Raw genomic sequence first — 17,488 nt, forward strand, 5'->3', positions numbered from 1 at the left:
CCTATATTGCCAATTTACACATACAACACAACATTTGCATTCATTTGGAAAGATGTTTTTAGCCACCTAGTGAATGTAAATCCAGTATTTACTCCCTTTTTAGGTCTGTATCAGTCTCTACCTGAAGGAGATATCTGGCTTTGTAGCTGCTTTCCTCTGTTCACCAGATAATTTTGAACTTTGTCTGTCCGAAGGTAGCGTAAAGTGTATTTTGCAAACAGTTGTCTATATGAGAGCTGTGAGAGTGAAGCAAAACATTGAAGTTGCAGGTCCTAAAACCAAAACAATTAGCTGAAAGAAGCTAAAACTGTTTTTACAGCTAAGGGGAACAGTGAGATAAAAATTTGTCACTACGAGCTTCACCCTTTACATTAAACGTAGTTATTTAATCCATCCTTAATACAAAAATATTGATTGGTGCAGCTTTAAAGCTAAAAGTTGTATCAGATAATTAAAAAATATGAACCCACCCTGAGGCTGAATAAAAGCAGGTCTGATAGAGTAAGGGTTTCCATAAAGCTGATCACAATCCAATATGGCACATGACATCTTTATAAATGCTCAGTGCTACCAGGGATGGAACCTCGATCGCACAACATTATATGATAGACTAAATTAAGTAATATTGATTAATATAATAATGTTGCACCACTTAATATACAGCACAAATTAATATGGTAAACTTATAATTAGAATAACCCACATGTGTACAATAACTAAGGTTACATTGGTGAGAACATTCTCTCACCTAAAACATTATAAGATAGTAAAGATTTTAGTTTCACATACCTGTGTTGTAATAATGTGACAGTACTCTTATACCCATATGGACACTGAAAGTGGTGTTGGTTGCTACAGTTGCTGATCCTGTTCATACCAGCCAAAACTAGATCCCTTTCTAAAGTGATTTCAATGTAAGTCATGGGGATTAAAATCCACCCTTCTTGTTCTGTGCAAAAACACATTCCATAGTTCAGCTGAAAATTATATGGGGCCTCGGCAGTGCAAGTTAGTCAAATGCAGAGGATAGCCACTGCATTTGACTAAATCTGAGTATTTTTTATACAAAATTCACACTCTTTAAATGTCCACATGTGCAACTATTGTTTTAAAAGGCCCAACCCACCATTTAAGTTTAGGCCATTTGATGTCAGGAATAAAAAATGCCAAAATAAAACTGCTGATTGTGTATGTGTGTCTGTATGAGCATTACCGTTCAGCCTCAACCTGTCAATCATTCCCTCAGATTAATGAGCCGTAAATGCGCTTAAGTGAAAGTGATAATGTCCTTATCATCTCTGTCATTTATAGCACTGTGTCATGCAGCGGATCTCTGACTCATTCAGTGTTTTCCTTCTCCATATCCCTGTGTATCTAGGACAACTTCGTCATGTGACCTGTGTAACAGTCAGTTCTGTTGTGGTGAGTTTTATTTCAGCCTGACAACCATGAGACAGTTGGACTCTGGTCTGTGCAGGCCTTAGCACTGATGATTACTGCATTGCTGTCTGTGTATGGGGTTGGGGGTGGGGGGGTGGTGGTGGTCGTGGTGGTGGTGGGGGCTGTTGACAGAGAGAATTTGATGAGCAGGCAAAGATATTCATTGTACAAAAGCGTTAAAGTCTCTTTTTTGGGTGGATGCAAATCCCCTCACATTCAACAACAGCTCTTTCTGGCAGCAGCGAGCCAGTTCTGGACGGGTTTCTGGCTGGGCCTGATGGGCCCGGCAGGCCATGGCAGGGATTTGCCTCTGAGCGAGTGAGCGGGGAACCCATGTGAAAGCCACTGAATGGCTTACGTCAGTGCAAAGAGACTCTCTGATTCTCTTTTGAAAGAAGAAATCTGAAGTTAAAAGACAAATGAGCAATTTCTCATGTTTGGCAGAGGGTTTGTGTCTGGAGGAAAGCTGTGCAGTAAACTTGATTTAGGCTCGGCTGAATAACGACAGACATTGCAAATCTGGTTTTCAGATATTTTATTGATGAAAACATCTTTAACCTTTTGACCCATTGGACACATAACATAATATAGCAAAAAAGCTATTGAGAACATATCCTTTGAAGCCCAATCACAGATTCAAAAGCACTGCAACATCTGCAGTGTCTGATACATTTATAAAAATAACAATCATAAAAAATATACATACAAGACAAAGATCTTTTTCTTTTCTTTTTCAAAGTGTGATTTGTAAAAGACTGCATGAACAGAAACAGATATTTGAGATAACTCATACAAGACAATGCAGTAACCCACAATCTCTAACTGACAGGCACAATCACTAACTGACAGGCAGACTGGAGCTAGCTAGCTAGTCAGCTGTTAGGACTTCACTGAGTATCAAGTGACAATACATTGCCTGCACAATCCAAATGATACCGTCGACGTGGACAGTCATTGAGAAGGAGAAACGACTGAACAGAGCAGGTATGGATCGCCAGACAGAGGGCGAGAGAGAAATGCTTTTTCAGCGAGAGAATTTCTCCTTGTGTCACAGAGTTGAGTCGATGCTGGTTGTGGGGCCTAACCCACGTCTTTATGCTTAAAATCAGCATTTTTGCCATTAAGGAAAAGGCTACAGGATAGTTTGCAAAGATAAAGAGTGTTGGCAAAGCTGAGGCATGTAATCATATATATACAGTTCTTTAAAACGGATGTGGATTGAAGCATAATAACCATCAATGGGCATCATTAAAGCAACGTTTACAAATGACAAATAAGTTGCAACCTAAAGTTACTTGAAGCTGGTGTGAATGCATTCAATTTTATTCAGTTTTCACCCTTTTTAAACAACAATCAGATTATTAAAACAGAGAGCAAATGCTGATAACTGAATATTTTGGTTTCCCTGAAAAAAAGGGAAAAGCTGCAGCACTGTCCATTAAGTTGTAATCAGATCTTAACAGAGACAGTTTGTACAGTAAAGCTTGGTAGCCCTAGAGAGATAAACCCCATCACCAGCTGCACCCATCTCTCCAGACTGACTCACTTTCCCTCCTGCCTTTTAACCACTGCATTCCCCTTTTTCTCTTTTTTTTTTTCCACTCTCCTGTCTCTCTCTCGTTTTCTATAGCGCGGCAGCTTTGTCTACATCAACAAATGGCTCATTAAACTTTAGGGCTATCAGCGGGGCCACCAAAATGTTTGGCACAACATTTTTCTGAACCCTGAACAGAGCGTCTGCAGACCCAACCCCAGCTAAACTCAAGCTCTTCAGCAGCAGCTGAGGAATTCCCTGCCAGGGTGCTACAGCAAATAGTGTCTCATCATCTGAGGTGTCTCGGCAAATATCCTTCAACTGCAGGAGGAAGCATAGGAACACACACACACCAGCTCTCTGTCAGACGGCAGTCCTTCCTCTCTCTGTCTCTTATCTATCATTTTGTCAACTTGTTTTTATGTTGTTGTTTTTTTTCTCAGATGAGAAAAAAAAGAAGCACCACTGTACAAAATATACAGGAAATACTGTGTATGTGTGTGTGTGTGTGTGTGCGTGCGTGTGTGTAAGTTTTCTTTTGTTGCTGATGATCTGAAAATGCTTGACCAACCTCTGTCAAAACAGCTGAACAACACCAGTATTAAGTTGGGGACATGTTTGCATCACTCAAAGATAAGATAAAATCTGGAGTTTCCAAATATCCACACAAGAAATGTGAATCTTGCAACAACCCCTCAATCGCACATTTGACTGCTACTTTACTGCATGGTGCTTTTTTTTATTTTTTATATTTTTTATTTTTTTTGCATCCAAACGTAACACAAACACTGACTGCGCATGATTTCACGTATACATTCACAAGCCTCTGGGGTGCTATTGTCTTGTGTGCCTGACGATAAATAGAGTGGGGTTAATTCACAAAAGTCATTTGGCCTGCTCACTGATTTCTCTGCCCGCCGAGAGGCAATAGGCACTTATAAACACACATATATTCACATATACAAATAGACATAGCTTCATATTTTGTTAAATTTTTTTCCCCCCACCAAAATTGGGTTTTAATGTTAGAAACAATCAAAAAAAATCTTTGGTCTGTAAACAACCATAACTATATCCAAATGCAAGGCAGAGATACCAGTTTGTTATCCAAAATAATTTAACAGCATCTCACCTCAGATGATCTGACATAAAGCAGACTCTGGGTGCTCGTTTTGGAGCCCTGCACACACCTCTGATTTCACCCAGAGCATGTGTGTGTGTGTGTGTGTGTGTGTGTGTGTGTGTGTGTGTGTGTGTGGGCACTGAGAAAGACACCCCTGAAAGCTGGGCTGGAGTAGCTGTCAACTTCAGGACACTGATGCAGCCGTTTGCTTTGCTGATGGAACCTGCCGGCTAATCAGTTCTCGACAGATCCAATCAGTCTCGATGTCAGTTCTGCTGCTTGCATTAAAGGCTGTCACATATTTGCATTTAGCCATTACTTCCGAGCTACCCAAAATAGTCCTTTCCAGACCTAATTGGCCTGGGTAGGATCAGGTGATGTCTGTGTTTCAAGAAATGTGAGATATTCACATTGAAATACGTACTTGAATCGAAAGCCAACTGTTCTTTATTTAGCATTCATACTCAACGTATGAACAAAAACACAAGCTTTGATGCAAAACATTAAAAAGATGACTCCTTTTTCTGTCAGCTGTCAAACACTGGGCAGGTTTGAGGCAGCGAATATGCTGCTTGATCCTGTTTAAACAAATCACACTCTCTCCCTCCTCCTCTCCTCAGGGCTGTCTCAGTTACAGGGAAGCCAGGTGGAGTACGCAGGCTGCTGGCAAGCAAACACCGGCTGTACCTGTGCTATGTAGTAGTTACTGAAGTTGCCATCTGCCACATAAGGAGCAGGTTGGTAGTAACATGTAACATTAGCCACGTTGGGAATGACGTTCTGCTCGGCAAGCACTCGCACTGCCAGCATGGCTATCAGCCCTAAGGTCTGCCGCCTCTCGTGTCCCATCAGACACACCGTACTCTCGTTGACCACCCCGTGGAGGGTCATCAGGTAGTCGTACTTGCGGTCCTCCAGGCCCACAAAGTGGTTTTGAAGGTATGACTCCAGCTTGCGCTGCTGCTCACCGATGTCAGGGAAGTCAATGAAGAACCGTGAGCACATGTAGCGCTGCAGGGACTTCATCTCTGACTCAGAGGCAGCACGGAAACCCCTCACCAGCAGGTGACAGTACTTCAGCAGACCCCCGCCTCGGATCTCCTCCGGGTTGCGGGTGCAGATGATCTTGTGACGTAGGTGGTCCAGGGCCTCGCCGAAGTCCCCATATACGCTCTCTCCCATGATGGTAGGGTGGAAGGTCTCGGCCATGGGGTTCTCTGAGCACTCGTAGAACAGCAGCAGGGAGTCCAGCTTGATCTGAAAGGAGTCCACACTGAACTCAAACTGCCGCCGGAGAGAGTCCACAAACTTCAGCTCCACATTCTTCCCCCGGTTGTTGGAGAGGGAGATGAGGCTCCAGCGGTCTGAGTCATTACACACCTTCACCATCTTCTGCACATAGGCCTCCTATGTGTGTGTGTGTGTGAGGCATAAATATGAAGCAGAGGGGGAGAGAGAGGGACAGAGAAAGAGAGCATAAACGTTAAGTAGACAGCCTTAAAGGTACAATAATTAATTTGCACATTTATGCTTAATTTTTCATTATACAACTAGGTTTTATATCTAATGACCCTTTTTCTATATCTATCTATCTATCTATCTATCTATCTATCTATCTATCTATCTATCTACATATCTATCTTCATATCTATCTATCTATCTTGTGTTATTAATACTATTGACCCCAATAGTAAAGAGCATAGAATGTACTTGGATATGGGATCTAGGTGGCTGAGCTCAGGATCCCTTCAAATTGGGTTAACTCAATCCTCTTAACTACAGAAAACCAACTTTTTACTATCACTAAACTAATCTAATTGCACATTGAGCTACACATAATGGTCATTAAGGCGAATTGGCACAAATGCAATTAAATGTTATCACATATCTAAAAGTAAACAACTGAAGCAGAAAAAAAGCACAAAGTTGGGGGTGGATGTACCTTTAACGTTAACGGGGTAATTTTCTCTTTATTCACACAGTCCGGTAAAAAATCCAGGAGACAGTCCAAAACTATGTCCTTCACAGTCTGGAAATCACTTTCACCTTTCATATCTGCGCAAAATATTAGGTCAAGGTCCTTATAGCCCAGTCCGCTGTCCCCGTGCAGGATGTGGCTGGCTGCAGAGCCGTTTAACCGAACGTCCCGGACGTGGATCTGTTTCTCCTCCATCCGACTGCGCACCACTTTGACGATCTGCCGCGGCTGCATCTCCAGAGTGGGGAAGTTTCCGCGGCCGTGAATCGGGATGGTCTCCGTCAGGATGGCGTCCAGCCGCTGCACTTGCTCCCAGTTGAGGACGCTAACGTTGCTGCCTTCTGTGTCAGACATATAGCTGGTGGTGGAGCTACTGTCCTCTTCTGACATGGTGCTGCGAGAAAAGTCCACCGCGATTTAAATAAAAATTAAAAATTAAATCGTTTTTTCTCAGAAAAGGAACAAATCAGTGGTGGCGTCTTTACGCACAAATTCAATAAAGTAGGGCGGCCACTACATCCGCATGAGGAATCTCAGTATCTGAAATCGCCTGTATTGACTGTAAACAAATATATATAAATGTAAAAAAAAAAAAAACAACAACTATGAAATAACCAAGGCAAACAGTGATATTCGCGGCAGTGCGTTACAGTTCGCTCAGTAAAGCCTGTGGTTGGAGGTCCAGTGGCGCAGCTGTCGAGCTGGTGGTTGTGTTGAGGAAGAAGTGCAGCCAGTCAACACGAGCGTGCAGAAAAACAAGCCCTAACTTTCTCTTCTCTTTTCTCTGAGCTTTTAAAACATTTGCCCCGGTGCCGCTGTCAATGCGTCCGAGCGCTGCGCATCACAGTCTTTGAAGGTCGCTGATGATCCAGGAGGGGGTTTGTTTTTCCGGCTGTGACTCCATCGCCCAAAGGCACGCCTATGATTTTACGAATTTGCATGAATAAGCTGCTCCTCAAGTCGCACTTTGGTTCAATCCTCCCTCCGACGATCTGCCCCTCACAGGAATCTTGTGGATTTATACGCGCAGCTCCTACATATTTTTTAATTTCTTTCCTCTCGCTGCCAAGTAATAATCCCAGTTAATGCAACTTGTTTGGGCTCAGGAAATTCTGCCTGCGTTTCCTAGCTCTGTGTAGTTTAACGTATTTCTTTCACTTGCGGAGAAGTTAACCGTTACCTGCCCACTTGACCCGCACCATCCTTCTGCAAGTCAGGTCGGTGGTCTGAAGATGTCAGCTGTGCTTCAACCCCGCCCCCTCTGACAGTCTGCTGCTCACCGAAAACCTGCTCAACATGATCACACTCTAAGGCTCAATGTACCAGCTACACCTCCATGATATGTATATGTGTATATATATTTTTTTATTTATTTTTTTTATTTATTTATTTTTTACAGTGCTTTTAATCTGAAGACCCTGAAGTTTAAATATAACAATAAATAATATTACTCAAAATCCTAGCCTATTTGGTGCACCTAAATTCATTCAAGTGCCAACATATTTCCTGTGGTTGTAATCACCCCTCTATAACAAAAAATAAAATATAGACACACAAAAAAGAAAAAGATATAAATATAAATAAATATAAAAGTATTTTCCAATCTGTAAACTTTAACTGATGAGCTCTTCAGCTCACTTCACGTTGCCATGTCGCCCTCTGTGGGCCGATTTAGGTCCTGAACTGAACTAATACAGTGGCTTTCAGGGATCATTACCTTTAAAGCGCCACATTAAAGCACTATAATATACATTCAATTTCTACCAACTCCAGTAGTGCTCTAGGAGCTGGGGCTTGTGCTGTTTAAAGCAGACAGGAAATATTTTCTCTGAAATCTCATAAGTCTGTTACACCCAGACTGCTAACACCTTCAGATCAGGGTCAGCAACCTCCCACTGATAGGTTACCCTCAGCTTCAGATGACCTGTGTTGACAATAAGTTTGCCCTTTAAACTGTAGAAACACCTGCTACACACAACTTAACATATACATTAAATCACTAATTGTAAATTTTAAACTTAGAAAAACTGCAGGATCCTTATTAATCTATATGGGATCAGTTTTTCACAAGGAATCCTATTCGGAAATATCAAATGAGATGATAATAAGATTTCCAAGCACAAGACAGTTCCTTGTCCAGGCAGCTTGCGGCGGGGCATAGGGGGGTCAGGGGTCAGGGGTCAGACGAAAGCAGGCCGGAGGGTTCAGGTACACGCAGAGGCTATGGCAGAGTGGGGCAGGTGTCACTGACACCATTAGGCAGCGTAAAGCCCTGCGTCACTGCAGCCACCCAGATCTGTAAACCCTGATTATCCCATTTACTCTATTGCACTTGTCTTAACTCTGAGACCCACACAGGAGCTCTGCCTCTGCACAGTGTCACTGCCTCAGCGAGACAGGACACACACAGTCAGTCATATTGAAGTTTACAGTCACATGGTTTAGCTTCTACAGTGAATATAGTGGTAAAATAACCTCCTTAAATTACAAATTAAGAATTTAGAAGGAAGAGACTGTTTCAAAAAAAAAAAGAAGCAGTGAATAGTTTTAAAGATTGGCCCTTCAGTTGACTTTTAAAAATATAACTTTTGTTTTGTTTTCATACTTAGCTTTGGCGTGTGTCAGACAGGTTGATCTCTGAAATTGAATACCACATCTGGAAATGTACATGGAACTATTAGTCGGTTACAATGGAGCGAGTGCAGCCTCGCCCGATGTGTTTCCCAGGTGTGGAGAGATGGTTGCTATGGATTGGACAGAGTCCCTCAGGTCAACCACTCTCTGCAATGCTAAATCAAAGCCACTGACAGAGACTAACTGCAGGTACACACACATATACTGTACAGTATCCTGCTTCCAAGACAGAGCCCTCCTGTTGAGTTGTTTTGTGTAAATACTGCCTGGCATCTCATTTCTCACTGTGAAGCGGATGATTCATTGGCAGGTGGTTACTGAAAAACATGAATGAGATTATGCTGTCAGAAAATTAAAAAGAAGCAAGAATTCAGAAACAATACACACCTTTTCCCTCTGGTGATATTAATGTTTTTCCACATCCAACTGGTTGGTGTTAGTAAAAAAAAAAAAAACTGAACAGAGCACAGTTTTCCTGCTCTAGAGGCTCAATGTAAATGTATGTGGAAGAGAAGACTTCTTCTTCTGTTCCTCATAAATTTATGGTTTACAGTCACACAGACTTGCCTCAGGGATCCATGAAACATTTTCTGGACAGTTCAGCACAATAAAACGTAAAAGGAAAAAGATAGACCTGTTTTGCTTTCCAGTGCCATTTATCTGACTGCGTGATTTGGATTTATCTACCATGAAGAGTAATATCCCTGCTGCCTTTGAGCTTTTTCCTTCAGGTCAAACAATCTGCTGGGGTGGACCTCAACCCCTCTCTTGTGGCGTTGCTCACTGAACATGATCCTGCATCTTATGTCAACAGCCGTGATTTTTGAACTTTTATTCCTGATGGCATTAGACCTTTGAAAAAAAAACTTGCACAGATATAAAAGATAACTCATCATTTTACTGGAAAAATCAATATCAAATGCATCTAAACACCAACCAAACTTAAAACAGTATTCTTAAAACACATATATTAAAAAAAATATTATAATAATAATGTTCATATGAAAACTTAAAGTGGCTATAATTGATAATAGTAATGTATCATGTGTAAATGTGAAAACAATGTTCTAGTGTTGAACTTTCAGAGAACTATGACCCGAATCTGCAACTCTCCTCAGTTTTACGGAGCCTTATAGTGAGTTTCAGATCATTTTTTTGCTGTCTGGCTGCAACTTTACAGTTTTCCACTGCTTTCATAGTGTTGTTTTTGGTTGCAGGAGGCAGCAGCCGTCAGCGAAAAAAGCTCTAAAAGTCCACTATACATTGTCTGTTGAATGCACACTGACACAATAGTGACCAACTGGTGAACACAGTGGAGCACTTAGTGGCTAAAGGAGTTGGTGGAGACCATAAAACGGAGCTAAAAGGAGAGTGAATATTGGACTTATCAGGTGGACACAAACACGACTCCAAATGAATGCTAATATTGCTCTGTATCTGCTGTAATTAGGCAACTGTTTGCTAAAGTTCATTTTTGAATAATGACATGTCAGTGTTGCGCTTTCAAAACTTGTTTCCCAAGTGACCAAAAAAAAATTTTTTAATTCCAGGTTTAACCCCTAATTATGAGTTGTTATTCATTTTAATATAAGTATAGATTTTTTTTTTCATTTCAAAATACTGTTTTCAAAAGTCTCTTTTTATTTCACGATGAGACTTTACATGACAATGGAGTTGTCCTCACATTGTCCTTTCACCATTTCACCAGTCGCGTGGCCTCAGCCTTTTGTAACAGGCTCAACGATGACCAGAGCAACAACAACAATGCGGAAGTAACTGAAGTGACCAACTAGCGGCAGCAGCTGCTTTTTTAAAGGTGCTATATTTAAGTTTTTGCCATCACTACATAGCCAACATTAGCATTACCAACTGTTTACTTACCTAGAGGAAACGCTGAGCATTCAGCATCAAACTTTATTTCTTTACTCGCCAAGAGCTGTCTCCAGCAGTTAGAAAGCAAGCCTCTTGTTTTGCTTCTGTTTCTATCACTTCTTTTCTTCTACTGAAGTTAGCATGCTAACCAGCTAGCCCCAGGCCATCCCGTCTCATAATGCAACTTTGCGATATTGAGTCACCGCAGTGTCCAGTCTGCGTACGCTAACCTCTTGTCTTGTAAACGCATCGATGGCTAAAGCTTTTGACAAGAAACCACATTTGACGACAGAGAAAACTTACATATAGCACCTTTAAAGAATGCCATAATTTGTGTGTATTTTCTACTCCATTTTTTCATATAAATAATTTATTATATGTTTTCATTTATTTGCTTATCTATTTTTAAATATTGAAGATATTGGGGCTCCATGATGTCTTTGTTTTTTAAAGGTTTGTCAGAGAATCTTAGTGATGTGTTGTTTCCTGTTATTCTTTACAAGAATGACATTGTTGAGGAAACACTGACTTCCTGCAACCTTGTGACAAATTGGATATGACTGCCACATATCATTTATCACTGACTTCAGCCTAAAAAACGATAGTGTTGATTCAAGCCATCAAAAACCAATGAGCCTATTGGTAGAATGCCACTTTATGGGCAATAAGAAAAACGTAACCACCAGAGAACAGAGCCACTTGTTGTTGTGCCAAAATGGGAGAACGAGCCAATGAGGAGTGTTGAGTGATGAAACGATGCATGTAACGTACAAAAAAGTTCTCTTGACATGTGCACTGAGTCTTTTGTGATGACAGCGAGAGATTTAAATGCAGTGTCAAACAAAAGACAGTTCACTTTTTAACCGACAACAGAAGGGGAACTCCTTTTTTTCTGCTGCTAGTGCGCCCTCGTGAAGTAAAGAAGATGGAATAACTGGGTGTCACGTTCAATCAGAAGCACTTGACCTCAGAAGCTCTGCAGCCTGATGACGGTCTCACATGTGGGTGAGCAGTTTCTGAGGCGAAGTTGCTTGAAAAAAAAAAAGTGTGAGCGATGACATAACTAGCGATCACTCCTCCGCAACCCTCATCCTCTCCTCACAGAGATAACTGGATTTCCAGGATGGTCACATTAGTTTGTCCCGGCTGTCGGGGAGATATTCCCAGTGCTGACGGCGGAGTTAGTTTTGGTCTCAGATCAGAGGCAAACAGACAGAAATGGGATTTCCAGTCCTTTTCAGTCAAACTGCCTCTGACCCCCAGTGACCAAAAGCTGGAGAAACGCTCCGTCGACAAGGAAATGTAGCGTGGGGTTATACAGGGTCTGTGGAGTGAAGGAACAGCAGCAGTCGCTTCTGCACAGAGGAGCCCTTTATTTCAGCTCTGTTTGATCCCAAATGGATGGTGTGTGTGGTGTGTTTGGTCTCGAATTATTCTGGCAGATTAATGCTGAAGGTTACAGAAGGAGTCCTGTTTCACAGGGAGATAGAGAAGGGCCCATCTCACCTAATCTTCCTCATTATAGGGTCTTTGTGATCTCACAGCCTGCAGGTCCAGAGACAGTAAAGGAGCTCAGTGCTGCTGCTAAAGCACTTGAGAGACTAATAGATGCTACAGACGTGCTGTGATCTTGGTACTGTATGTGCTGTCTCTGGCTAACTTGCATCCACCTTAATGGTATGACAGCCTCTCCCCCCACCTGGATGTCCAAATCATGCAGAAGGCGTGCTGGAAAAACTCCACATCAAACAGCCACACCTTTAGCTCGAGGGCTTCTATGTGAGGTTTTCTCATCTGCAGCAATGTAACTGCATACTTAATTGCACCCTGCATCTTTTGCGGGTGTGTCCATTAACAGTAACAACATGTCTTAGCAGTTGTTCGAGACAGGGGGATGAAACAAACGACAGGAGGATAAGTGATGCCTTATTGGAACAAGGATATATCAACAATCTTTATCCTTAGAAGGAAGAGCTTGACATTTTGAGGTAATACAGTTATTCACTTTCTTGCCAAGAGACACAAAAAGATTGATACCACTCTCATGTACACACAATAAATATGAAGCTGTAGTCAGCAGCCAGTTAGCATTGGTTTGCAAAACGGCTGCAAATAGGTGGAAACAGTTAGCCTGGTACTGTCCAGAGGTAACATATACAGCAATTTGTAGATTTACAAGGTGTTATATGCAGGACTATTTCTTGGACAGTGTCAGTAACTTTCTGAAGTCTTACTGTCACCACAAGGTTACCAACAATCCCTCGTAAAACCACAGCCCCTTGTAAAACCACAATTCATTGTAAAACCAACACTTTTTACGCTTCGGTTTTTGTACAGATCAAACAAAGGGAATACAAAGTGTAAATTAGTGAGTTTTAAGAGGTGCTGGTAAATTCTGTTACCTCTGGATAGACCCAGGTTAGCATTTTCCCATCTTTATGCTAAGCTAAGCCACCTGGTTGCTGGCTATGGGATCAAACCTCTCATGAAGAAAGTGAATTTTTTCCAAAAATGCTGAACAATTCCATTAAGCTTTAAAAGATGACAATTGGTAAAGATGAAGAAGGAGAAAGCGAAGAAGAGGAAAAGAAAGCCAGTCAGAAATGAACCATGGTTTGGCCAAATTTGCATTCCCAACAATGATACATGTTGCATGAACCCCAAAGAACCATGTGTTCAAAGATATTTCTCATGAAATATAAGTTAAAATGGGGAGGGGTGTTTGAAAAAGTATAGTATAATAGTGCAGACAGGAGAGAAGATGCTCTAATGACAGCAGAGGCAACAGAAAACCTTTGCAAAAACAGAACAGTCACATTTCCACACGTTCAGAATAACTGTCAGTGCGACCACGGGCTTGGCTCTTCACTTTGTGACCAAGCTTTGAAGATGTCACAAGACCACACTCTTTGCCAGGAGACACGTGGCTCTGAAGCTGTCAGACTGACAACATACGAAAGCCAAGTTGGACGTCACATGAACGACGGCCAAGACAGCAGGACGGCTGTCACGTTCTGGCCACATTCTCAGAGTAACACTTCCTGAGACCCTAATGATCTTTGTAAAGCTGCCAGCAGAGTGACGGCCGCCAAGAGGTCAGGTAATCCAAGGCTAACTGGCTCCATGTCCACTAAATAGGATTGAAAGGGCCAGTCGACCCTCTCTGACTGAGGCTATGAAGGGAAACTAAGCGGCTGGAAGACTCTTTCAGCTCCAGGTCAGCATTCAAGCCAAAGAAAAGTATGAATAACTTAAGTAACTCTTAAGATATTATGGATGACTGGCTCTGCATTTGTAGTGACGGCTGTTAAATGACCTACTGTTCAAATTGTAAACTGCAACACCTGCATCCCCTATTAAATGTCAGTCAGAACACATCTTAAATGATTAATATTATATTTAAATTCAAATATTTATATTGTAATTATTATTATTTGTTGAAGTGGCTAATGCATATACTGTATATTGTTATATTTCCCTAGCATTGTATGTACACTGTAGAGTGTCTTTGAATTTTGCAGATTAAACCACTTGTAAACTCTCGTCTGGTATTTTCAGTTCCGACACGAAATCTATGCAATTTATTAACTTCATTTTATAGTAAATTTCAGCATGCATACTCTACATATGATAATAACCAATTATATTTGGACATTTGGGAGGAAGCTGGAAGTAATCTTTTTCTATATGAAAATTTTTGATAGACTCAAGTATAACTCCTCAAAACTAATGATGTATACTTTATTTATGAAAGCATAAAAACAAACGTTCTGGTTTCCCTTTGTTGTTCCTAGAGAGTCCAGGATTTGTTTGGGTGGATAATCATTTGTACTCTCAAATGAATAATTCCTGCTCTTGAATGAATCATTTCTGCATATTAATGTTCTGTTATTAATTTGAGAGCACAAACATTAAATCATTGACATGAATCAAATAAGTTGTTTTTTCTCTCCGTATATATATATATATATATATATATATATTTCTGTTGCAGGGGCTGCAAAATTGAATTTTTGCTGGTCATTAAAACATTTCTTATTGCATTCACTAATCTCACTGACACAATGTGGGTTACTAAGGGGTAGATGAGGTTGCATGTTCATTTTGCTGTCACTTATCATTTTCATCAACTTCCTCATTTTTATCTTGACATGATTTCAACTTATGCAACTTTCCTGTATAAGAGAAGAAGAAAAAAAGAGTCTGCAGTGTTTCATGGAAAAGAGACCTAAAATAAAACCTTCAATAACAAAACAGTTTTCAACTTGCTAGTTCCCAGTAATGAACCACACAAATCAACTATAGGCTATAACTGAATACAACTTCAGCATAATTATAAAAATAAAACCTTTAAAAATATTTTAATTTTATTTCAGTTGCTCTTAAAGTGCAATATTTCCATTCTGCTCCCAGGCATAATTGACTGGTACACTTAGCATGAAAGAGGTCGGAGAACTACTAAGGAATCATTTACAATCATTAGACCGAAACAGATGACAAGCAGGCTGATGAGGGATGAAATCATGCTGGATAAATGGAGCTTTGACCTTGATCATTTTTTGCTTTGGCATTCTCCAGTCAGAGCAGGTTGGGAATGTAGGAGGTATTCCACAGAGTGTCTCGCAATTTCTCTTTTTCTCCATAAACAAATTAATCCAGAAGTTATCCTCACTGTCTGGAAGTATGGCGCTATGACTTTCCCATCTGCCTGGCAGGAAGGCTCGATGGCCAGAGCCTACAGTATCCTCCACCATCCCTCCACAGGAAAAGTGCATCTTCTTCAACTATGTTCCACTGCTCTGTCATGCTGTCTCAGGATAAACTGTTAAGAAATAGCTTAAAGTCATGGAGAAATTGTTTATACAGATAAATTGTTCACATGGATAAAAAGAATTGATGAAATAAACCCTAAAGATGCTTTGCTACAAGAAGCTTTTTAAGATGGCGGTATTTCTCGGTGGCAGCTCAGAGCTTTCACATTGTCGAGAAAGCTTCTGCATCTTCAGCAGGTATGATGTCAGGGTCTCAAGTGTTTTGCCCCTCAGCCTGCAGCGGGGTTCCAACTGCAGACTTTCATCAACAACAAACATCTTGAGCTGGTCTCAGCTGCCATGGCAACCTCCCAAGTGACTTTCTTCAGTTGTTTTGGTTCCAAACTCTTCTTCTGTAAGAAATCGCACACTGATGTTACTGGGAAATGGGGAATGTGGATGCATGCCATACTTTGACAAGAGCCTCATCGATCAAACCCTGGTTCTTGGATTTCTTCAGCGGGTGAGAGATGGGTAGCCTGTCTTCCCAGGGTACTGTGAGTTTGGCCTGTAAGATGTTTTTTGTGCTCCTGGAGAGAAGAATAGAAGGATGTCTGGACGGAGTGAGATTACTGCCACCTCCTCTGGAAAGGCAAGTCTCTTCTTCAAGTCAACTTGTGTCTCCTAGTGTGAAGCTCAATGCAAAAATGAGGGCAGGTTGTTCTTGCCCTAGGAGCCTCATCTCCTTCCCTTTGGAAATCAGTAAATTGGTGGTGATGCCTGGTGTTTATTAGCTTCAATCCTCTGCAGGTCCGTCCATTTGGCAATTTCTGTGAAGACTTTGCCGTGCCTCCACCTCACGGTCCAAAGGGTTGCTTCATACTGCTTGCAGGATGGGTCTTCTTCTTTGCCCCTGATCTTTAGGGTGTTTGAAGTTGGCAAGAGGCCAGGCACAGCACACAGGAGGAAGGTCAACTTCTCCTGGGCACTGCAATTACTTTGTAAATAACATTTTCTATTAATGATGATTATTGGTTAATAATTTAATATTATCTATAAAACACCTAATGTTCAGTTTGTAGGGCTCCTGACATGGATCCTTAGAATTGTCCTAACTTTTCTCTCCCCATATGGTGGCCATGCTTAGGCTCCTAAAATTTTCATGAGGTCAATGGTTGAAATATTAAAAATGGTAGTTAATAGTAAAGCATAAATTGTTAAAATGGGTAGAAATAATGGATTAATTATTGAAATAGTTATTTTAAAGTGCATAAATAATGCATAAATGACAGATATAGCTAAAAGAAAAAGTTAATATAGCTAAAAGTTGGAGACAGCTCACCACTGGAGACAGCTCTCGATGAGTAAAGGAATGAAGTTTGATGCTGAACTCAGCGTTTTTTCTAGACTGGTAAGTAAACTGCTGTTTATACTAAAACTGGCTATGTAGCAATAGCAAAACTTGCAAATAGCTCATTTAATGGATAAATTGTTGTAATTGATAGCTTAAGTAATTGATAATTGGTTGAAATGGGTAAAACAGTTCATTGCTAATAGCTAGAAGGTAATGGACAGCATTAAATGGCTGAAACATCCAGATTCCACCGCAGGCAAGTGTGAATGCAAATTTTACCAACCATCCTAAATATTACAGTTAAAGCGTATGAAAAATAAATAAATATTCTATTTTTCAAATGACCATATTTGGAACATGAAGGTAGTGTTGATGAAGGGGTACAGACAGGGTTGTAGCCTGCGTGAATATATCAGGGAACCTCTGATCCACAGGTATCACATAAATGAATATCAGCACGGAGAGAGTGTAAACGCAAGTACATTATGTAGGCTGCTTTTTCATGCTTGAAAGTCTTATTTTAAAACATGTCATGTGGCACTCCACTACCTACAAAAACACTACATTTCTATTCAGGGCACAGACGCTCAGGATGAGCAGTCCTTGTAACAAGTTACTCATTGGCTCGTGGTGTCAGCCTGGCTCATTGCGGCGTGATGTAAAGAGGCAGAGTTTTTCTCCAAGGCTTTGATTCATGTGTCATCTCTGCACCTGCTAATAGATCCTAATCTGTAATTAATATTTCCCCCACAAGCTGTCTCTCCCTGACTTCCGATGTGATGCTCTACCTGCAATTACAGCC

At 41.0% G+C, this 17,488-nt stretch overlaps 1 protein-coding gene across 1 annotated transcript; it reads right to left on the reverse strand.

Moving 5' to 3' along the window:
* Positions 1 to 1,958: 1,958 nt before the first annotated feature.
* tent5aa (terminal nucleotidyltransferase 5Aa) lies at positions 1,959 to 7,335 on the reverse strand. The gene is made up of 2 exons (XM_056381498.1): positions 6,040 to 7,335; positions 1,959 to 5,504 (listed from the first exon to the last, which is right to left on the reverse strand). Exons 1-2 carry the CDS (start codon positions 6,463 to 6,465, stop codon positions 4,725 to 4,727), a joined length of 1,206 nt encoding a protein of 401 aa, XP_056237473.1. The 5' UTR covers positions 6,466 to 7,335; the 3' UTR covers positions 1,959 to 4,724.
* Between the last annotated feature and the right edge of the window lie 10,153 nt (positions 7,336 to 17,488).

Source organism: Seriola aureovittata, chromosome 7 (assembly GCF_021018895.1).
Source record: "Seriola aureovittata isolate HTS-2021-v1 ecotype China chromosome 7, ASM2101889v1, whole genome shotgun sequence".
Taxonomy (NCBI): domain Eukaryota; kingdom Metazoa; phylum Chordata; class Actinopteri; order Carangiformes; family Carangidae; genus Seriola; species Seriola aureovittata.

What these genes read in the sequence shown, in the direction of transcription:
- tent5aa (XM_056381498.1), bottom strand. Translation starts at nt 6,465, where the DNA reads ATGTCAGAAGAGGACAGTAGCTCCACCACCAGCTATATGTCTGACACA. An exon ending in TTACCCCGTTAACGTTAAAG is followed by an intron (nt 5,505 to 6,039) that starts GTACATCCACCC and finishes ACACACACATAG; the next exon opens with GAGGCCTATGTGCAGAAGAT.